General features: G+C 42.3%; 1 protein-coding gene across 7 annotated transcripts in view; it reads right to left on the bottom strand.

Annotated features, from left to right (window-relative positions):
• The window catches only part of SEPTIN3 (septin 3), a 490,493-nt gene extending 473,682 nt beyond the window's left edge, over positions 1-16,811 (bottom strand). For 6 of the 7 annotated variants that reach the window (XM_063940342.1, XM_063940340.1, XM_063940341.1 and 3 more), the window contains exons 1-2: positions 16,705-16,811; positions 3,237-3,425 (exon numbers count right to left, since the gene is read on the bottom strand). In XM_063940342.1, coding sequence (XP_063796412.1) covers positions 3,237-3,425; positions 16,705-16,714 — 199 coding nt within the window. In that variant the 5' untranslated portion in view covers positions 16,715-16,811. The remainder of the gene's footprint in view (positions 1-3,236; positions 3,426-16,704) is intronic. The other variant, XM_063940346.1, reaches the window with a different exon arrangement.
• Positions 16,812-24,895: the final 8,084 nt, after the last annotated feature.

Below are 24,895 nucleotides of genomic sequence, written 5' to 3'. Positions count from 1 at the left end.
TACTTTAATAAAATTATGTAAAAATCCTTCCTTTACCTCTACAAGTAATTTCATACAATTCTTCTAAAATAATTGCAATTAAAACATGGCTATATAGACATAAGACATTCCTTACACATTAATACCATTCAAAACTCCGCTCTATGGGTTAATTTCTTACAACTGACACTAAACAGACCACTAGATACAGTCAGCTCACACTGGTTACACTTCAATGCAACAATGTCTCCCAATTCCACTCTGATGTTTAGTTACTCAATTAAATCAAGCTGGAGACAGATACTTTGTTTATGCAATGTAGCAGAGCCGTTCTTGTGAAGTCTCTTGTTCAGAATAGCATCTAGTGATATTTTAAAACACAGCGATCTTTGCTTCCAAGTATAAACTTGACATGCGGAATAGAATGATTTTAGGTCCCCTTTCAGAACATCACTGGTTTAGTGCACAGTAACAGTCAATTAATTAGACAAATCAGCTGATTAATCATGCATGCATTGATTACTTCTCTCACAACAGCAAAGTTAGTAAGGTGTCACAGCAAGTATTTTAAACATGGCCATGTTGGCAGCACATCATTACTACACTCCCTCCTGGGTTCCTTTGCATAATACTCCCGGCTCTGGTGCTAAATGCCTTTTAATGGAGCCTTATCCGGAGATCGTTCAGCGTTTTCCCAGCGTGTTAGAGCAAGTCCGTGGTGTGCTGATTAGGTAAATTAGGATCAGAAGAGACGCGTTTCTCCGCCTCCAAACGTTGGCGGCTTCCTCAGTGAGATACTTTCAGAACTGCCGCACTGCTCCCTTTTATCCCCGGCAATCCCCCCATGCGCTTGCGCGCAGCACCTGCGCTCCAAGCCTTGCTATCCATATAGCGGCTATTAACATCACCGGAGTTGTCCATATGCGCTTACAAATAACTCCTCCTGTTTTTATTTGGGTATTTTTTTTCCAGTAGTACTACAGGTACCAGCGGGTCCGTTTTTCTCCCGCATGCTGGTACTTGTGGTTCTCCAAGTACCAGCTTGCGGGGGAGGCTTGCTGGGACTTGTAGTACTACTGGAAAAAAACAATATTCTGTCATTTTCCTCAAGGCTATCAGCCTCCCATCCGCAGCCCTTGGATGGAGGGGACAGCCTCGGGCTTCACCCCTGGCCCTTGGGTGGCTGGGGGAGGGACCCCTTGATTGAAGGGGTCCCCACTCCCCCAGGGTACCCCGGCCAGGGGTGACTAGTTGGATTTTTAATGCCACGGCCGCAAGGCACTGTATAAAAGTGACCCCCGGCTGTGGCATTATCTGTCCAGCTAGTGGAGCCCGATGCTGGTGTATAAAATACGGGGGACCCCTACTCTTTTTGTCCCCCATATTTTTTGCACCAGCATCAGGCGCAGAGCCCGGTGCTGGTTTTAAAAATACGGGGGATCCCATGTCAATTTTGTCCCCGCATTTTTAGAACCAGGACCAGCTCGAAGAGCTCGAGGCTGGTTATGCTTTGGAGGGGGGACCCCACGCCATTTTTTTTCATTTTTTTCCCGTTTTTCCCAGTTTTTTTAAATCGCGGCAAAATCCGGCAAATCAGCCGTTGTTCGCCCGCGGGACTGTCGAATCCGTTTTTCATTGAATATGGTGAATTCCGGAAGCCAGCTGCCGGAATTCACCTGTCGAATTGTGTCGAATTAAAAAACGGCGATAATTTGCCGCGATTCGCCGCTAATTGCATATACCCCATAACCGCCAGAACATAGTCCCACAGCCACATGTCCTTTTTTGGACTTCTTGTTGAGCGTTTCCTTTGTTTTTCATGCTGCATACCTATGGTCTTGCAGATTTAGTTACCTTAGCACTATTTATCCCTAATTTTTGCATTTCTTATGTTGTTTGTCAATTATGAAAGAAATGCTATTGTTAAATAACCAATTAATTTCTGATGTTATTTAGCAATTTTTAAGAAATGTGTGAAATGTACAAGGACATTTTGAAAACAAAAAGTTTTTACTGTCAAACACTTAACTATGAAGAATTTATAGGAAGAATAAAGTAAAACAAAATAGATATTAAAGAAAAATCACACAAAATATGCACTTACCAACATCAAATATGAAGTACTATATTGTCACAATATGTAATGAGAAGAGTTCTTACCTTTGAAACAACTGATAGTTCCTGCACTTATAAATTCTGATGAAATCACTTATTTGGAACTTTTTGTTGCAGACGATCATAAACAAATTCAAAAGATGGCTTGTTTATAAACATATTATAGGTTTGAAGCAAGAATATATAAATTGTTGAACCAACCCTGCAGATTGCCACAAATAGTTGGCAATTGGTGAAGCAGTTCTCACACAGGTCCACACTGGTGATTTTGATAGTTTGACCTTGTGATTTGTTTATTGTCAGTTTGATAGCTAAACACACAAAGAATTTCATTATTTTGAAATGGAAGTATAAAAGGACCTCTAATTTTAAGGGTTAACACAGGTCATTCTGAGTTATAAATAACAGCTGCATGTGGTTTCATAACATTATCTATTGACTTTTCAGTTGCTGTTTTTATGCTGGAACTCTCTCGTTCTGACATCACTGATGGCTGGGTTGCAGAGTTTAGATCATTTGGTATGTAATGTAGATGTTACTATAGCGGGGTACACACGGAGCGATAATCTAAGCAATCTGACTAGATTGCTTAGATTTTAAGCAAGATCGCTCCGTGTGTAGCCCTAACAGCGATAGTGATGCGCAGCCCCGCGCATCGCTATCGCTGGTGCTATATTGGCCTGCCGTGCAGGCCAATCTAGCGGGTCGCTCACTTCACCCCCGTCTCCCCCCGCATGCTCAGCACAGATCGTGCTGTGCTGAGTGGCGGGAGAGATGTGTGCTGAGCGGTTCGCTCAGCACACATCTCTCCCGCATCGGCCCGTCTATATGGACCTTAACTGTAGTAAGGGTATTTGTGGTTACTCCTTTACATATCCATTCAGCCTTTATTTGCATCAATCAACAAAGAAAATGATAATATGTGAAACATCCAGGAGGCATGTTTCAGAAAAGCTGTATGAAACAGTACAGACATATACCAACCTACAGTACATAGTAACTGACCCAGAATTGATAGTTTTGATCACTTATTATATCTCACATAATTGGAATATATATATAAAAAATTAGAACATAGTGGACCGTTAAACATTTCAAATTAATTTTGTTTCTTCAAACTTTCAGTGTAAAATAAATCTTACCTACAACCATGATATTAAAGTCAAAACCAGTTTTCATTGTTTTCTTTCGCATCTGCTCAATAATGGTGTCTATACCAATATATCCCAGGAGATTGGGGTTCATCCCCACTGGCTTCATAGGCACTGTTGGCTTGGGTCGTGGTTCTGGAACAAGTTCTGACATGGCTGTTTCTGATTTATCTGTTAACCCTATAAATAAAGATTTTTACATAAGTCTGGGAATTTTAAGTTCCTTATTTCCATTCAAAATTTTAATAAGTTCATCAATAGTATTAGAAGCTGTAGTTGAACCAGCAACCATGACAATGTCATGATGAAATACCTTTCCTATGCTTTTTATTCCGCAGCATGTTGTATATTTGCCTACTCTTGAATTTCAGGATATCTTATTGCACTAACGTACCACCCACTTCTTAGTGACATTTATTTGTAAATTAAAGTAAAAAATAGTTAAAGTCTCTGGATTCCAACTCAACTTAAATACTGTACAACTAGCCCATTCTACGAAGGGCAAAAAAGGCCCTCATCTAAAAATAATTTCAACAGTTTCGAAACTTGGCACACTTACTTAGAGGTGTCTATTGATGAATTACACAAAAGTCTTGATCAATGCTCTAGCGGCAGTGAAGTGAAACGTGTCACTTTTTTTGATTTTTTATTTTTATCTCGGAAACTGTTGGTCCTAGCAAATATGTAGTCATATACAACAATAAAGCTTATCAGTCATAATTGGTTTTCACCTAAAAACAATTTTTTTATTTCACAGCTTAGAAATTAAATACTTAAAGAAAAAGATTTTTTTTTTTTTTTAAAGTAGTAAAAGTTTTTGGTAGGTATTCCACTTGAATCTGGATTCTTTGCTTGAGGAAGGTCCTGCTTCTTCCGGTGAAGTGATGGACGTAACGAGATAGTGTCACTGGCTAGGCTTCATCTTGAAGCAGTAAATCCAAATCTTCTTGGTCTTCTTTCCTTATCAATTATTATATGTGTGGCATTTAAGCTTCGCCGCTGCAAGAATGACAGATGTTCGTACACTGTAGTGCAGCTTTTCTACACCCACACCTGGGTCCACATCCAGTCTTGCATTTACAAAAAATTACATTAAGGATTTCGTCAGGCGTGAACAGGTCTTCGGTTGTGACGGGAATGAGCCAATTATTTTCATGCTTCTACCCCCAGCTTTCAGGTGATAATTGGTTTCCCATTCAAAATTGTACTTGGTGGTATACTCGATAGGAATTCTGTTTTGCTGCTCTTCCATTGGTGGTAGTGCAGCAATGTCCGGTTTTACATTAGACACTGCTTGCGTGAACAAGTGATACCGATACAAGTTGAGGGATATCTGTTTATAAGCAGGTGCTCCATACAATGTTAGACATATTCTGTTCCCTGCTTCTGCTGCAGCATCATGAGAAGAGGTTGGACTGTTGAAAACATCAGCAATACCTTGCAACTCTGCAGCATGCTTCCTGAACAAATTGACAGACTTGATTTTACCTTTCCGGTATGATGCTGAAGTGGTGTCACCTCCACTAAATCCATGCAAGAAGAGAATGCTATTTGTCAGCACCTTGCTTTGCAAATTGTTGCTTGAATAAACTTTTCTTTCAACTTTGCCATGGCTCGGCTTGATTAACAGTATTTGTCGTTCGGGTGGGGTTAAAGCCAGAAGTAGAACCATGAGATCAACATCTTCACCGATTACTGCTACGTTGGCATTTTCCTCTGATTTTTCTACCGCAGTTTTAATAATAATTCATAATTAATGTATCAGTGTCATCAGATGCTTCTCTAACTTCTATTCCCTGGTTACTAAGTGCCACTGAAAGAAAGGAAATAAGCCTTGACTTATTTTTTACGTTGGAAAGAAAGTCCACCTGTTTGATGGTGATAACTGTTCTCTCATTAAAATGTATGTCCACGGACTTCTTGAGCTTGTATCTTCGGCTTTGTTCAGCTCTCTTAGTACTAGAGATGTGCGGCGGGCACTTTTCGTGTTTTGGTTTTGGATCTGGATCCTCACTCGTGTTTTGGATCTGGATTGGTTTTGCCAAAACCACCCTTTTGGGTTTTGGTTTTGGATCTGGATGATTTAAAAAAAAAACATAAAAACAGCTAAAATCACAGAATTTGGGGGTAATTTTGATCCAATGGTATTATTAACCTCAATAACATTCATATCCACTCATTTCCAGTCTATTCTGATCACCTCACATCTCACAATATTGTTTTTAGGCCAAAAGGTTGCACCGAGGTCGCTGGATGACTAAGCTAAGCAACTCAAGTGTGCGGCACAAACACCTGGCCCATCTAGGAGTGGCACTGCAGTGTCAGACAGGATAGCACTTTTAAAAACTAGGCCTCAAAGAGCACATAAGGCAAAGGAAAAAAGACGTGCGCCGAGGTCACTGGGTGACTAAGCTAAGCGACACAAGTGGGCGGCACAAACATCTGGCCCATCTAGGAGTGGAACTGCAGGGGCAGACAGGATGGCACTTTTAAAAACTAGGCCTCAAAGAGCACATAATTCAAAGAAAAAAAGACATGCACCGAGGTCGATGGGTGACTAAGCTAAGCGACACAAGAGTGCGGCACAAACACCTGGCCCATCTGGGAGATGCACTGCAATGGCAGACAGGATGGCACTTTTTAAAACTAGGCCCCAAAGAGCACATAATGCAAAGAAAGAAAAAAGGAGCACTGAGGTCGCTGGGTGACTAAGCTAGGCGACACAAGTGTGCAGCACAAACACCTGTCCCATCTAGGTGTAGCACTGCAGTGTCAGACAAGATGGCACTTTTAAAAACTAGGCCCCAAATAGCACATGATGCAAAGAAAAATATAAGAGGTGCAAGATGGAATTGTCCTTGGGCCCTCCCACCCACCCTTATTTTGTATAAACAGGACATGCACACTTTAACAAACCAATCATTTCAGCAACAGGGTCTGCCACATGACTGTGGCTGAAATGATTGGTTAGTTTGGGCGCCCACAAAAAAAGAAGCAATTAATCCTCCCCACCAAAAAAGAAGCAATTCATCTCTCCTTGCACAAACTGGCTCTACAGAGGCAAGATTTCATCCTCATCCTCATCCTCCAATTCCTCACCCCTTTCATCATGTACAGCCTCCTCCTCACAGATTATTAATTCATCCCCACTGGAACCCACCATCACAGGTCCTTGTGTACTTTCTGGAGGCAATTGTTGGTAAAGGTCTTCCTGGAGGAATTTATAATTCATTTTGATGAACATCATCTTCACATCATCTTCTCCACATTTTCTGGAAGTAACCTCCTATGCCGATCGCTGACAAGGTGACCGGCTGCACTAAACACTCTTTCGGAGTGCACACTGACACTGGAGGGGGGGGGGGGCAACTTAGGTAAAATAAAGCCAGTTTGTGCAGGGGCCTCCAAATTGCCTTTTTTCCCTGCAAATACACATACGGACTGTCTGAAATGCCTACTTGGATGCTGTCACCCATATAATCCTCCACCATTCTTTCAATGGTGACAGCATCATATGCAGTGACAGTAGACATGTCAATAATCGTTGGCAGGTCCTTCAGTCCGGACGAGATGTCAGCACTTGCTCCTGATTGCCCTGCATCACCGCCAGTGGGCTGGCTTGGAAATGTTATCCTTTTCCTTGCATCCCCCAGTTACGGGAGAAAACGAAGGAGGAGCTGTTGATGGGTCATGTTCCGCTTGAGTTCACAGCTGTCTCAACAGCAGGTCTTTGAACCTCTACAGACTTGAGTCTGCCAGAAAAAGAGATACAACGTAAGCTTTAAACCTAGGATCGAGCACGGTGGCCAAAATGTAGTGCTCTGATTTCAACAGATTGACCACCCTTGAATCCTGGCAAAGCGAATGAAGGGCTCCATCCACAAGTCCCACATACTTAGCGGAATCACTCTGTCTTAGCTCCTCCTTCAATTTCTCCAGCTGCTTCTGCAAAAGCCTGATGAGGGGAATGACCTGACTTAAGCTCAAGGATCCTCCGGAGGAATACCGGTTAGGAGAGGACTCGTCAGTCATGCCAGTGACATGGCCTGCAGGACTACTGATGTTCCTGACTGAGGAGGAAATTGACATTGAGGGAGTTTGTGGTGTGGCTTGCAGGAGCTTTGGTACAAGAGGAAGAAGGAATTTAGATGTCGGTGGACTGCTTACGCTCTTACCCAAAGTTTCTGAACTTGACAATGACTTCTGATGAATGCGCTGGAGGTGACATATAAGGGAGGATGTTCCTAGGTGGTTAACGTCCTTACCCCTACTTATTATGGATTGACAGAGGCAACACACGGCTTGACACCTGTTGTCCGGATTTATGGAGAAATAATTCCACACTGAAGAGGTGCCTTTTTTGGCATTTTGCCCAGGCATGACTATGGGTTTTCTCATCCCACGGACAACTGTCTCCCCCGGGTGCCTGATTTAAACAAACCACATCACCATCAGAATCCTCCTCATCAACTTCCTCCTCAGCGCCAGCAAACACCCATATCCTCATCCTGGTGTACTTCAACAGTGACATCTTCAATTTGAATATCAGAAACTGGACTGTGGGTGCTCCTTCCAGCACTTGCAGAGGGCGTGCAAATGGTGGAAGGAGACACCTCTTCCTGTCCAGTGTTGGGAAGGTCAGGCATCGCAACCGCCGACACACTTGGACTCTCCTTGGGGATTTGTGATACCATCTTAGAATGCACAGTTCTTTGCTGTGCATTTGCCACCTTAACTCTTTTCATTTTTCAAGTGGAAGGGCTTCCATCATCATGTGAAGCTGAACCACTAGTCATGAACATAGGCCAGGACCTTAGCCGTTCCTTGCCACTCTGTGTCATAAATGGAATATTGTCAAGTTTATGTTTCTCCTCAGACCATTTAAATTTACTTTTTTGGGTCATGTTAGTGAACTTTGGGTTTTTGGATTTTACATGCCCTCTACTATGACATTGGACAGACGACGTTGATGGCATTTCATCGTCTATGTCATGACTAGTGGCAGCAGCTTCAGCACTAGGAGGAAGTGGTTTTTGATCTTTCCCTATTTTATTCTCCAAATTTTTGTTCTCTAGATTTTTTCTAGAGCTATATAACAATATGTGGCACAGGAGAGCATACCTCTACACCACACAGGGAAAACCCTATGAAAATTATTTGGATTAAATATTAATAACCCCTTTATTTTGAGTAAATAATATACAGCACAGGACAGCACCACAGAACTTATACGGAAGTATCACTGGACTGTATTTATACAGCAGTACCACTGGATTTATATAGCAGTACCACTGGACATATACGGCAGTATAATTGAAATTATATGGCAGTATCACTGGACTGGATTTATACTGCAGTACCACTGGATTTATACGGCAGTACCACTGGAAATATACGTCAGTATCACTGGAATTATATGGCAGTACCACTGGACTGGATTTATACGGCAGTACCACTGGATTTATACAACAGTACCACTGGACATATACGCCAGTATCACTGGAATTATATGGCAGTACCACTGGACATATACAGCAGTATAACTGGATTGGATTTATACGGCAGTACCGCTGGATTTATATGGCAGTACCACTAGACATATACAGCAGTATCACTGGAAGTATATACAGCAGTATCACTGGAATTATATGGCAGTACCACTGGACATATACAGCAGTATAACTGGATTGGATTTATACGGCAGTACCGCTGGATTTATATGGCAGTACCACTAGACATATACAGCAGTATCACTGGAAGTATATACAGCAGTATCACTGGAATTATATGGCAGTACCACTGGACATATACAGCAGTATCACTGGATTGGATTTATACGGCAGTACCGCTGGATTTATATGGCAGTACCACTAGACATATACAGCAGTATCACTGGAAGTATATACAGCAGTATCACTGGATTTATATGGCAGTACCACTGGATTTATACGGCAGTATCACTGGACATATACGGCAGTATCACTGGACATATACGGCAGTAACACTAGACAGCGGTGATGCTTTTTTACTTGACAAGAAGCTACCTACCTGCGCAGCTCCTGCGCTTTGGCAAGGAGCTGCTTGTCACATCCAGGTTCGCAGCTTCTGGGTGTGACATCACGCAACCACAGTGGCTGCCCCCCCGCACGATCCGAACATGCCTGCATTGCTCGGACTGTGTCCCCAAAATGGAGGCCCGCCCCTTCTCAGTGAACGCCTCTGCCTGTCAATCAGGCAGAGGCAATCGCTGGGCTGAGATGCCGATCTCATCTCTGGCATGCACATGCGAACTGCGGTGCATGTGCATGCTCAGTTCAGACCTGATCACCCGCTGTGCGAAAACGCGCAGCAGCGATCATGTCTGAATTAGCTCCATAGTGCATAGTGCACAGTGCACTTCACAGGAAGAAGCAGGACCCTCCTCAAGCAAAAATCCAGATTTGAGTGAAAGAACTGGCAAAAACTTTTTTTACTACTTTAACTATTTTCCCTTTTTTAAATTTTACTTTTTGTTAAAGTATTTCATTTCAAAGCTGTGAAATAAAAAAAAACCTGTATTGTCGATTATTTTTAGGTGAAAACCTACTATGACTGATAAGGTTTTTTTGTTGTATATAACTACATATTTGCTAGGACCAACAGTTTCCGAAATAAAAATGAAAAAACGAAAAAGTGACACGTTTCACGTCACTGCTGCTAGAGCTCACCTCCGATTCATCAGGACTTTTGTGTAATTCATCACTAGACACCTCTAAGTAAGTGTGCCAAGTTTCAAAACTGTTGAAATTATTTTTTAGGTGAAAACCTACAGTATTTTGACTTGTCTAAACTACTGAATTGTCCATTGTTACTATCCCTTGGTAAAGAATTCTTGTGTTGAACAAAACCCTTTAAATAGCACCACTCATTTCAGAGACCATTGGAGGGAAGGTTGTGGTGAATTGAAGTGCTCATTCTAGTATTGAAATTCTTAATGGGTTATGAAAAAATTGTCAGCGTCATTTGCAGAATTTTGCTGAATAAATTATAGATAATTTTGCTACAATATAAATTTTGCTATAAATAAACAGAGGTAATTTACATTGGACACTAGCCCAATTCTTCTTAAGCATAAGATGTGCATTTTTGAACCGCACATGCACATGAAAAATGTGTATACCTGCATACATGATTTCTCAAGAACACCTACTTGAGGCAGAATTTGAAAAGTAAAGGGCATTCAATTGTTGACCAAGTTCAATAGAGGCATCTCTATGTTATTGCTTTATAACTAGAAGCATTTCTGTAGCAGGTATGCCTGTCAGGAGTGTTGGGGTAGGGAAGAGGGGGGGGGGGGGGGCAGAGAAGTGTTTTGATGTACACATGGAGTTCCCCCAGAGCCGTCCCTAACCAATATGATGCCCTAGGCAAGATTTTGGCTGGTGCCCCCTAGCACCACCGCTAGTTCTGCAAGAGATGCCTGGCATGAGTTACCTGGCAGCTCTGCTAACGTCGGGCGCCTTTTGTGTATGAAAATGCATCTTATTTGCATTACTATGTGGCTAGGATGCACAAGCATCTTCTGCTGATTAAAATGATATGCAGCATGCCTATATTCTGTGTGCGACTGCGGCTGTATCTGCATACGACATGCTACATTACAGTGATTTCCAGGAATACACACAGAATATAGGCATGCCGCATATCATTTTAATCAGCTGAAGCTGCTGGTGCCCCTAAGCATACCAAATGCCCTAGGCATTTGCCTAGTTTGCCTATGCCTAAGGCCGGCTCTGAGTCCCCCTGCTACAAATTGATACAGTCCAAACCTGTTCAGCACAAGGCTAAATTCTTTTGGAGCAGGGTGTGCTGATTTAAATCGACTTGATTTAAACTATGATTTAAATCACATGATTATTTTTATTTTAAATCATTGCTTTAAATCACATTATTTCTTTATTTATTTTTTTCAAATGCTGTACATGTGTGGAAAGAATTAGAGGATAGTTTGAAGGAATTCAATCTGGACAAACCAAGCATGAAGGCATTTTTGGACTGCTATATCAAGCATTGGGACCTGCACATTTTTCTTGCTTACTTGATGGACTCGCTTAGTTGTTTAACTGCAGAATAAAGTTAGAAGCTCTTAATTGCCAAAGAAAAATATCCACATTCAAATAACCTTCTACCAACAGTAGTCAAGTTCCAAGCAAAAGCAACCCCGTTTTATGACCTTTTGTTTGACCATGATGTTGTGTTAACAGTGGCACCAATAGATTGGCGGAAAATGCAGCTGATAATAAAAATGTCATGGTAGCAGTAGAGAAAATGCTAACAGCTGCAACATCATCAGCTTCAGTAGAAATAATATTTTCCACATTTAGGGCCAGATTTAATGCAGTGCGAGACAGCTGGAGCTCCGAGATTCCAGCCCAACTCGTACGTTTTTTAAAGCAGCAAACATTTACAAGGCAAAACCAGGTTGGTTTGCCTTGTAAATAATTGCAGTTTTAAAAAAAATGCACTTCTTCGGCTGGAATCTCGGAGCTCTGTCTGTCTCACACTGCATTACATCTTGCCCATGGTTTGGTGAAGTCAAAACTGAAACAGCTTGGGTACTGACAAAGCTGCAAAACTTGTGTTTCTTCCTTAGGCGTTCAAAAAAAATTATGTTTAGTCTTCTTCAGATTTACAAATCAGGGAAGGCAATTGCTAAGTATTGTAACTTTTAACATCACTGCTGTTTCTTTTTTTTTTTTTTTTTTTTTGCAGCTTGTGATTTGTGTGTAGTTTGCCATGATTCATGGTGACACTCATTTAAATTAAATATATTAAAGTTACAGTATTTTAAAATAACTTTATATTATTGTTTTTACTTGGTTTATTTGTTTATTTGTTTTTTTTTATATAAAAATCAAATTTAAATACATAAAAAAACAATGGAAAAAAATCCAATTTAAATAAAAAATCTGATTTAAAGAAAAAAATTCAGATTTTTGTAAAAAAATGTTTTGTTTTTAAAAAATAAATCATGATTTTTTTCACACCCTGTTTTAGTGAAGGGGAAGTAGACCACCAACAATATTTGTTATCACGAAAAAACAACCCCATGATGAAAGCACTAGGTCTCATTCCAACATCTTTCCCCAGTGTATGTTGGGATTAAAAAAAAAAAAAAGGTAAATGTAAATAAAAAGCATTTTATTCTTGTTCTTATCAGTAAAAGCCTAGACACATTGACTATTTAATAAAATATAATACTTGTTTTTTTATTTTTACTCTACTACCCCCAACTGGCTGGGGTCTTAAACTAGTTGCCTTGGTCTAATTTTTCATGACAATGAAAGAGGCAGAACTACTATTTATAAAGTTTCATGTTCATTCTGATATCAGTAGAACCAAATTGACCATAGGTGTATGTGATTTTTTTTTTGCTTTGACCAAGTGGTTAAATAAACTTTATTTGTTTTGTATCCTCTACCACTCTCTGCCACCGTGTAATACTCCATCATTTAGAAAATTTCTTGTCAGATGTGACAAGATAATGTTTGAAGGGTGCATTACCATAGGCGTGCGCAGGGGGGGTTCCTTGTGCGCACAGGCACCCCCTAATGTCTGGCAACCCGATCTCACATGCCTGATGCAGTGATCGCCGAGCAGGCTGATTACTGTTCCCTCTGCACTGCACCCTGTCAGGACTGCATTACTGACTGGACGCCTGGGTTAGCAAGGGAGCCACTGCCACCGGCTTTCAAACTCCCGGCTCCACCTCAATGTACCAAAACAGCGTGATGTGACATGATGACATCATGCTGCTCGCATGCCCACCCGTCACACACGCCCACCTCTCTCCTTCTATTCTATGCCAATGCCAGTCACTGGTGAGGAGCAGCATGCAGCCAGCGTTCCTTTTAAGAAGACAAATTCAATACTGGCAGGCGGTCGGCAGCAGCATTGACACGTCACTCGTTTTTCCAGCAGCAGCAGTACTAGTCTGCGTCTGTCAGTGTCAGTGAGAGACTGACTTGTAAGTAAGCTGCTGCAGCTTGCAGGGGAAAGAGAGGGGGATCCAGACCAGGCTGAGGAGGAGCAGTGTAATTGCAGTGAGTGCCATCAGGGCTTTTTGTTTGGTGCACACCACAACATCTGACAATGCATCTGCATATATCCAGGGTGGATATTTTATATTGCGTTGACCGTCAATAGATGGTGCTAGACACGCCCAAAAGGCGGTGCTAGACACACCCCTCCAAAAGTGCACCCCCTAATAAAATGTGCTGCGCACGCCTATGTGCATTACTCTACTTTGAACTTCATGTTGGTCATATAAAATATACTGTAATACATCTGTTTATATTTCTGTAAAATATAAAATATGTAAAAGCTGTAAAATAGCAGCCACACTAATAAATAAAGTACCATCAACTAGCGGGGGTCAATCTGCAAAATAAAGTACCATCAACTAGCGGGGGTCAATCTGCAATCAGCTCATGGTGTTGATAGTCACCATTGTCATCATTGTGTCTCATCGCATGAGCCTCTCAGCACTCGTAAGAGATACTATATGCCTCCTGACAGGTGTATACTGTATGCATATGCCTCTAGGTATACTGCAATTACATGAATATGCCCTTACTGCACTGGGCCTATGCTTGCCCATCACTTCCTAGCCCTGTTCATTATAGAAGTAAAGAGTCGTATGTGTAAGATACTCAGTGCGGAAATCTATTATACATAAAAAACCTCCAAATTTACATCAGACCAAGAAGTCAATATTTTGTTGACAGGCAAAAGATGGGACATGAATCCCCTATGAAATACTGTGGATCCACCTTTTTTCATCTAATCTTATTACTTGTGACTTTACTTGTATTCAAAAGTACACTTATTTAATATTTACATTTCTAGGTCATTATAACGGGTTTAGCATGAAATATCTACAATCAAAATCCTGACAGTCAAAACCCTGACAACAATTGACCGACGGTCAAAATCCTGACATGGTCAAAATACCAACAAGGTCAACATACCGACATCTGAAATACTGACAAGGTCAAAATACCAACATTTAGGGTGGTATTCAATTGTTTGAAAAGTCAGTTCGGTATCTGTTTTTTCCTATCTAATAGACTTTTCAAACATTTGAATTCCACCCTTAAAATGTTGACAGGTCAAAAAGTCGACACAAGTTTTTCATTGTTTTTGTGTGTATGTCGACATAGATTGACATGGTTACCGTATAAGTGTACTGTGTCCCCTCACATGGCTCGCTGTGCTCACCATGCTTCGGACACGGGTACTCATTGCGCTCGGCCTACTATTATATTCCCCCTCCAGGTCCACTGGGAAAGTAAAGTATGAACAAGTTGGTTTTAATGAAAAAATCATGAAAAAATCATGTTGACTTTTTGACCTGTCAACATTTTTAATGTCAGTATTCAGACCTTGTTGGTATTTTAAATGTCGGTATTTGACCTTGTCGGGATTTTAAATGTCGGTATTTTTACCTTGTCGGGATTTGATTGTAGGTAAATTGATCGCTTCCCCATTAAAACATATACTGGTTACACACTGTACAGTTATTTATGCAAATTGTACAATGTCAGTCTTTGTGGATATATAACAGAATCCATTATATGTTATTAAGGCTAGTCATACATGTAAAGGCCCATATAGACGGGCTGATGTGGGAGAGATGTGTGCTGAGCAAACAGCTCAGCACACATCTCTCCCACCGCTCAGCACAGAGCGATCTGTGCTGAGCGTGTGGGGGGAGACGGGGGGGCCGCTCATTTCACCCAGCGGGTGTAGTGAGCGACCTGCTAGATTGGCCTGCATGGCAGGCCAATCTAGCACCAGCGATAGTGATGCGCGGGGCTGCGCATCGCTATCGCTGTAGGGGGTACACACGAAGCGATCACGCTTAAATTCTAAACAATCTAGTCAGATTGCTTAGAATATCGCTCCGTGAGTACCCCCCTTAAGACTGTATAATACATTCTCTATTCAAACATGTCAATTACATTTTACTGATAAGAAAAGAACTTGGGCACTTTTTAGTCTCTGTTTTTTGTGATACTACCATTACTAATAATTCCTACTACATTTTGATCTACTTTGCGAAGGCCATGTATGTGTGATTATAGGGGAACAGTAGGAAGTAACAATTATTTCCATTAGGCCTCCTTTGTAGAAACATGTTTTCAGGAGCCCCCTAACTACTGACAATGGGGCAGATGTATTAACCTGGAGAAGACATAAGGAAGTGATAAACCAGTGATATGTGCAAGGTGATAAAGCCACCAGCCAATCAGCTCCAATATGTAAATTAATAGTTAAGATCTGATTGGCTGGTGCCTTTAACACATTGCACATATCACTGGTTTATCACTTCCTTATGCCTTCTCCAGGTTAATACATCTCTACCTTACTGTTGCTGTCAGTTGTTATTTGAGACATCACTTTACTGTTTGTATATGTCTCTATGTTCAGGGTCGGACTGGCCCACAGGGGCACAGGGAAAACACCCGGTGGGCCCCACTGCCTAGGGGCCCACCACCTCCTCTGGGGATCAGATTTTGTACTTGAATTATACATTATGCATATGTTACATTATACTGCACAGGACTATGGTGTACTTTCTACAGTGCATTGTTATTATTAATCTGGTACATCATCATGCATGCACTAGTAGTAATTACTATATATTTATCAAGGGGCTCATAACATGCACTACTATTTAGCCAAGCCTCTAAGCATGGGCCCCTATCACTGCATCTTCCCAGTGGGCCCTTCATGCCCCAGTCCGACACTGTCTATGTCACATTGTAAGTTACTAACCAATAGTGTTATGATCATTCAGACATAAATGCTGTAGGACTCAGATCTGTACACGCCTTCTATTTTTGTCTATGACACTGTCACATTACATCCTGGAGATCATCTGTACAAAGCTGATCTCGGCCTGTCTGACTCTGACACATTGTTAGCATCCCATGCTATGAGCTTGTCATTGCTGTGGTTACATTTCTGCCTTCATTTTGTCTAGTTCATTTATATGATCAGCAATCTGTCCTGCTATTCCAAATTTCCTTTCATTCCTTCCAAACACCCTTTTCCCCTCACTGTGCTATCTTTTCGTCGATGCCTTTTCAGCTGCCACTTTTTCTGTTTACTCTTATATTTTTATTGACCTGCATCTGAATGGTATTGTCAATGCTACAGTAAACATATCCCAAACCTTTCTTTTTCAGTCTCTTACTCCTTCATGATATCCTCTCGGCTTTCTTTTCTCCCTTCTCCATAACCTATGTCTTGCTCTTTTGTACAGATCTCTTTGTCTTTTATGATCCTCATTTTCATGTGCTCATTTCTAATCTGTATAATTGAATCAATACCAGTAGAGAGTAATATATTATAGTACTACAAAAATGTGTTTCAATGTATTTGCACCCCTTAAATGATACACACAGGCCCTTACCTTTAAACATCAATCTTGTGTGGTCAGTGCTGATGCTGGTTGCTTCTTTCTTTCTTTCCCTGCTTTGAGTTCCTTTCCCTCCCCTACTACCTTCCCCTCCTGTCTAGTTTAAATAAGGATGCTGATGCTCTGTTCACGTGATCTGAACACTGAGCATCCAAGCAGCTTCCCTACAGATGCTCTACAACATAAGGCAGACGAAGAGGAGCTCAGAGGATGCTGAGACCTAGAGACATTTGTGTTGAAGGGCAGTATGGAATGCAGCGATTGTCAATGTGTCATATGATGCAGAAATAATAAAGGAGCGAGTCATGCTAATTTTAGTTTTCATGTATAGTTGTTTTTTGTTTTTTTAATGAACAACATGATTTGTTTCATGGGTGCAAAGCAGCATTTTAAATGAAGAAGTTATTATACAAAGTGCTAAAGAATAAGGGCCTTTGGCAGACAATTACATAAAGCATGATATCTGTACACAATACATCTACATATTTATTAGTACCATTTCTTTCAAAATGGCACTACTTTGTACTGAAAAGACTTAAGTATTTACATCAGTCCAGTAGCATTGAAGTTTACAGTCTAAAAATACACACTGGTTGGAATTTAATAAATGACCACAGGCTGTACGGCAGCAGTGGTAATCAATGTACTACTTATACACAACAATACTATAAGGGAAAAAAAGAACTAGCACATTTAATAATGTTATTAAAGCAAAAGATCGTCCTAGCTTTCACCACCTGACCAATATAAGATATAAGTCACATTTCAAGAGAATAGACAATTTACTCATTAATAAGAACTATTTATTGATGCTTTTACTAGACAAATTGTCATATAAGACGGGGATTATAAAAGTCTATTAATTCTTGCTATTTGCTCTACAAGTCTGAACATCTAATACAAGTATACAAATGACAATTCAAAACAAAGACAAATATCCAACATATATATGTCCAAAGGTTATGATGACTGAAAGGTCCCAAATTAAAATGGTAAGGCTAATTGCCTGTGGTAAAAGTCAAAAGCTGGTGTTCCTGTGTGGGGCTGGCCCTATTCCATAGGATCTCTTATTCATATGCCTGTAATGTTGTAAAATGAGGGGACATGCCTTCTGGTGGTCCTGTGGTTACTCTGTAGTTTCTGCCATTGTTTCCCAATATAGGAAACTTATCCTTGTCTCGGCTCATGTCGCTGCTTGTTTGTGGAGATTGCAGAGTTTTTGCTGGTAGACAATTTCTACACTCGTTGACAGAATCTACAGATCGCTGAGGGCTTGATTGCTCCGTGATCAACGCATTTCTCTCTTTTTGTGTGTTCTGGGATTTGGTGTGGTGACATAATTTCAGCCCTCACCTGATTCTAATCGAACATTCCTTTCCACCCTCGTCTTTAAGTGGACAGAAATATATTACTGCCCACATCTATTAAATTCTTGTAAATGTTTTATAGTCAATTTCTTTCCATTCAGAAAATTAGCTTTTATTTCTTTCAGGTGGATGCAGTCAATATACTGGCGATCCTGGCATTCTGGAGGCTGACATCAGAATTCCTACAGCTGGCATTTTACAGACAGCCAGAATCCCATCACCCGCCCAGTATTCCCACTCAGTTGGTGGGTCCACGCCACTAACTGAGTGGGAATATAACCTGTGGCGAGCGCAGTGAGCCCCCAGGCCTGATGCGTAGTGAGTGCAGCTAGCCCGTGAGAGGACTTACTGCCGGGATTCCGACAGACGGGATGCCGCTATTGGTATAGTGACAGCCAGCATCCCGTCTGCCAACACATCATATGTATCCTGTTTCAGGTTATCTTGCAATAACATCAATTCCATCCTCTCTTGGCTCCATTAAGACGTTCCTTCCCACCCTCTTATTAGTTTATCACTACCCTTAGATGTTCCAAGGACAAATATATTACTGCACACATATATTAGGTTGCTATAAATCCCTTATAATTAGATTATTTCTATTTGGAGCGCTAATGTTGCCTGAATTTCACTTTCCTTATAGCCAAATACCCTACAAACTTGCTTTGTAGATTTATATACAGATGTGTCCAGTTCTATCTTTGCTATATATACAGTTGCCCCATTTTATAGTGGTACCACGATGTGTACCGCATTGAGTCGCCGGCTCCCCCAATTGAAAGTAATAGATAGTGGGATTATGCGTACGCATGCTCTCTGCTATCATACACTACAAGTGCCATAATGCATATGTATTGTGGCAACAACACATTTGTATGATTGTATCAAGACATACAACAAACATTACACTCAGAAACATACTTATACATTTTTACTATCTTCCACTTACTGACACTCTTATTTATACATGTTTGACATATCATCATTACGGTTTTTTTGCCTGTTGCTGTCATTGGCACTGATCCCCCAGTATCCCTAGACCGTGCGCTATCCCAATGCATACTTTAGCAACAATAGATTGGGTAAGACTTTGGGTGAAGTGATTCTCTCTACCTGTCACCTCCCTCTCCATAAAATTGACTCACACGTCCTTATTGATGGTAGAGATCTGTTAATTATTAGAATGGTTCATGACCAGGTCTTCACATTTGTCAATATTTATGCCTTGAACCTTAACCAGCCTACCATCCTAGAACAATTGCTTGAGCAGGTGCATGACCTTGAAACTGGTGTCTTAGTGGTGGGTGATTTTTACACCCATGGTTGAACTCATTCTCTACAGAATTCTCAATCTCCAACCATCCTGACAAACCGCATCACGAAGTCAGACGCCTATTTCACAAACATCAGTTAGTAGGTTCATGGGGGTAATTCAGAGATGATCGCAGCAGAAAATTGTTAGTAGTTGGGCAAAACCATGTGCACTGCAGGGGGGCAGATATAACATGTGCAGAGAGTTAGATGTGCGTGGGGTGTGTTCAAATTGAAATCTAAATTGCAGTGTAAAGATAAAGCAGTCAGTATTTACCCTACACAGAAACAAAGTAACCCACCCAAATCTAACACACTCTGCAAATGTTATATATGCCTCCCCTGCAGTGCACATGGGCCCTCATTCCGAGTTGTTCGCTCGGTAAAAATCTTCGCATCGCAGCGATTTTCCGCTTAATGCGCATGCGCAATGTTCGCACTGCGACTGCGCCAAGTAAATTTGCTATGTACTTAGTAATTTTACTCACGGCTTTTTCATCGTTCTGGCGATCGTAATGTGATTGACAGGAAATGGGTGTTACTGGGCGGAAACAGGCCGTTTTATGGGCGTGTGGCAAAAAACGCTACCGTTTCCGGAAAAAACGCAGGAGTGGCCGGAGAAACGGAGGAGTGTCTGGGCGAACGCTGGGTGTGTTTGTGACGTCAAACCAGGAACGACAAGCACTGAACTGATCGCAGATGCCGAGTAAGTCTGAAGCTACTCAGAAACTGCTACGAGGTGTGTAATCGCAATATTGCGAATACATCGTTCGCATTTTTAAGATGCTAAGATTCACTCCCAGTAGGCGGCGGCTTAGCGTGAGCAACTCTGCTAAAATCGCTTTGCGAGCGAACAACTCGGAATGAGGGCCCTGGTTTTGCCCAACTGCTAACAAATCTGCTGCGATCAACTCTGAATTATCCCCCATGGAGATTACAACATACCATGGACCATGATTATTCTTTTTTCTCCCACCCCCAAAATGTTTAATCTAGGATGGACTACTTGTTCATAGACCATAAACACCTTCACATACATGCTAAATGAGGTGGAGACTGGACAATTTATATGGTCCAAAATTTTTATGCTTAAGATAAGTTGTTTCCTGCTATTCGTTCTTGGAGACTCAATGAACTCCTCCTTCAGGACTTCTATTGTAGGTAGAAGCTGAAACAATGTATCGCTGATTACGTTTCTCTTAATGATAACACCGACATATCCAAAATTCTGGTTTGGGAAGCACATAAGTTCTTAGTTACGGGTAAGCTGATTCAGCTTGGTTCCTATGAAACATTAGAAGGAGGGGTAGAAGTTGGAGCTCTTGCAGAAAATTCAGGCATTGGAGTCAGTTCAAAAGTCCTCTCTGTTAAGCAATGTCCTTGCAGAACTTTCTGAGGCTAGAAGGTCCTTGAATAAGCTCATGTTAGATAACAAGTTAGAATCTTGTAAGTGTAGAAGCCATTTTTCAATGGGGAAACAAACCTCGTAAGATGCTGGCCAGGGCAATGTGGGCCCAACAGAGGTGGATTTACACCTCATAAGGCCCTAAGCAAGAAACAGAGTTGGGGCCCCCTTCCTCAAACAATCCATAAATATGTGCACATAATTCTGTGCATCTGCATCTATGTTAAGATTTAATTATGTTCTCTACAGAATGTGCATCCGGCAGTCAGAATCCCAATACTAGTCAGAAGACTGGTTCCGCTCACAATAATGATGCTGGAAATCAGGCTGGTTCGTTTTAGGCCATGGGGGGGAAAGGGGTTAGGTTTAGGCAGTATATGGGAAGGTTAGGGTTAGGCTGCGGGAGGGTAAGTGTTAGGCTGCTGGGGCGATTATTGATAAGCACTAAAAGAGGAGGGTTAGGCTTAGGCTATGGGGGGGGTGTTATGCACGGGGGGGTTAGGGTTAGGCTGCAGATAAGAAGGGTCAGGGGGTTAAGTGGAGAGGGTTAAAATACTTACCTAGCAGGTGTTAGGATTCTGCACATTGGGATGTCACTGTCAGTCTTCTGACCGCTGGAATCCCAAGCACCGGCATCCCATAACCAACCCATTCTCTACGTCTCCCTAAACCCAAGTGGATTTGATGTTTTCCCAATCCAGGCCTGTGAAGAATTCATGGCCCTTATTATTACACCACCTCTGACATAAAAGTAACCAAGTGTTTGCCAGTGCTAATATTGGGGTGTATAATTTATACAGAGCAGCACACCTAAATAAATATCAACATATTCAATCATGACAATTGAAATAAATATACAGTAGCCCTTATATACCTCATAATATTCTATTGGAGAAAAGAATGACAATTGTAAAGTAGATGGTCATGCACAGTAAAAGAAGGCAGATATTAACATAACATTTTTACTTTTGCAAACATGTACATCCATCTTATGGACCATAACTCAGTATAATGTCAGGAAGAGTGAGGAAGTGCAGGTAGCTGCATTTGTGCATTAAAAATTATTTTTCTTTTTCTTTTTTTTCTTTTACCAGGGTCCCCTTTTGAGCATCCAGCACTTCAGAAAATGCATTCCACTGCACACACAATACATAAAAGAGCAGACCATGGACTTCATTTGAGCATGGAGTGGAGCAGTGCATAGATTCAAGTGGCCCTTTGCCACCTGCCGCTGCTGCTAAGCCCCCCTGGTCAGCACTTAGCCACCCCCCGTTGCATGCTGTCATTACCGGTACTGCAACTAATCCCCCTGCCACACACCAGCCCTCCGTCCCTAGAAAAATCAAGGGCAGGCAAACCGCACCTTCGATTCTTGTATCCTCTGGAGCACACCTACCCTTTTTCAATCTTCTTAGCTCCTTTCCCTGTGTGTGTGACGTGACACATCACATGCACATCACAGTGACAGTGCAGGAAAGGAAACGTTGTGACGTGCGTGGGACAGTATGCCGGGGCTTGGATATATTATCACCGACAGTTCAAATAATAATGTCCACCAATATATAGACCTGTGTGTGCGCGGTTTTGTTGCTTTGCAGTAAATTTGCCACTGGGGCCCAACAAGCTTCCATGCATATAGTGCATATAGTGGATGATATGGGCCGGGAAAATTGGATGACCACGGAGATAGCAGGGGCATTCTACTCATATTACTCTGAGCTTTATAACCAAGGCTATTGCAGATTATTTATCGAGCATTCACTTCCTTACCTTGTCAGGAGTGGATACACATGCTCTAGACAGGGCCTCTACTCAGGACCACCTTGAGGAGATGATTAAGGCCTCTATGTCTGGGAAAAGTCCAAGACCAGATGGGTTTATGATTTCCTATTACAAAACATTTAGTAACACCTTAATGCCCCTGATGCTTCGAGCATTTAATGCAATTTCACATAAGGATCTTTTCGGGTTGGGTTCGAAATGCCGGTGGTCAGAATACCGACCACGGCATCCCGACAGTGTGAATCCTTCCAGGAAGAAGGTAAGTATACTTACCTTACCCCAATAGCCCCCTAACCAAAACCCTCCCTTTTTCAGCATAAACCTAACCCTCCCCCCACAGCCTAACCATAACCTTCCCTGGTGGTGCCTAAACCTATCCCCCCTTCCTGCTCCCCAAACCTAACCCTCCACTCCTCCCCCGTTGGCAAACCCTAATCCTCCACCCCCCACAGCATAAACCTAACCCCCACTCCCCACAGCATAACCCTAACCTTCCCACCACTCGGCTTACCTCTACATCAGCCCAGCAGTGTCTCATTCAGGATGCCGGTGCCGAGTTTGTGATCCCATGTGTTGGTATTCTGGCGTTGGTATTTTGATTGCCAGGATCCTGACCATCATATCCCATCTATAGGCCAATTTACCTGCTTAATGTGTGACTCAATGAAAAACTTATTGCAAGCAAATTACGGTTACTCTTACCAACCATAATCCAGACGGACCAGGTTGGTTTTGTCCTGGGTCGGGAGGCCTGGGGCAACACTCTAAAATGCTGAATTTGATCAATCTAGTGGCCTGATCTTCGAAGCCTTGGTTGACTGATACTCAGTGGCGTAACTACTGCCACCGCAGCCCTCGCAGTGGCTTGGAGGCGCAGGGCTTCGGTGGGTGCCACCACTTATTTAGCGCAGATTGACATGCACAAAACAGCGGGGGAGCGGGGGGGGGGGAGCTGTACCTGCAATGGGGGAGGGGGAGCATATTTGGCACTTGGGGGGCATATGTGGCACTGAGGGGGCATATGTGACACTGGGGGGTATATGTGTACCTGGCACTTGGGGGGGCATATTTGGCATTGGGGGCATGTGTGTACCTGGCACTGTGGGGAATATCTGGCACTGGGGGCATATGTGGCCCTGGGAACACAGCCCTAGCAACAAGCATTACCCCCTAGCAACGAGCATGACACCCAGTGCATGAAACCCCTGGCAACGAGAACGACACCCAGTGCATGAAACCCCTGGCAACGAGCATGACACCCAGTGCATGAAACCCCTGGCAACGAGCATGACACCCTGAGCATGAAAACCCCTGGCACCGTGCATGGAACCAAGAGCATGAAACCCCTGGCAACGAGCATGACACCCAGTGCATGAAACCCCTGGCAACGAGCATGACACCCTGAGCATGAAAACCCCTGGCAAACCCCTAGAAGCCTTACTGTAGGACTTAATGTGTAATGGGCATTGCGGTGTGTGGCATAATGTATCACGGACATTGTGGTGTGTGTCACAGGAATTACGGTGTGTGGCATACTATATCACGGGCATTGTGGTATGTGGTATAATGTTTCAGGGGCATTGCAGTGTGGCATAATGTATAATGGGCATTGCGGTGTGTGGCATAGGGTATAACGGGCATTGCGGCATGTGTCACAGGCATTACGGTGTGTGGTATACTATATCACGGGCATTGTGGTATGTGGTATAATGTCTCAGGGTCATTGCGCTGTGTGTCATAATGTGTCACAGGCATTGTATGTGCTATAATATATCAGGGGCATTGCAGTGTGTAGCATAATGTATAATGGGCATTGCGATTCCTGTCATAATGTGTCACAGGCATTACCGTGTGTGGCATAATGTGTCTGGGGCATTACAGTGTGTGCAGATTGTGTCATGTGCGTTATTGTGTGTGGCATAATGTCTAAGGGCCATTGCAGTATGTGGCATAATGTATACTGGGCATTACTATAAAGGAGGAAAAATGACAAATAATGTAAGGGGCATGAATCAGGATTATTTTTCTTTCCTGTGGTGGCCAACGTCTGGGCGTACAGGTTGCAAAACTGGGGTATAAGGTAGTCTTTTCCTGCAATGCCACGCCCCTTTATGCAAAGCCAGGCCCATTTCAACAAAGCCATGCCCCCTTTTTTGCGGCGTGCGCGCCTTCGCCGCACGCAGGTTCATCCCTTTACTAATGCCATTTATGGGGATGGAGGGGGGGGGGGGACGCCGGAAAATTCTTAGGCTTGGGGGAGAAAAATTTCTAGTTACGCCCAAATATCTCCAGCATATGGGTAGGTGGCTTGGAATATAAA

Source organism: Pseudophryne corroboree, chromosome 9, assembly GCF_028390025.1.
Source record: "Pseudophryne corroboree isolate aPseCor3 chromosome 9, aPseCor3.hap2, whole genome shotgun sequence".
In the NCBI taxonomy this organism is placed as follows: domain Eukaryota; kingdom Metazoa; phylum Chordata; class Amphibia; order Anura; family Myobatrachidae; genus Pseudophryne; species Pseudophryne corroboree.
Note: the sequence above shows the minus strand (reverse complement) of the source record. Positions and strands in the feature narration are given on the sequence as shown.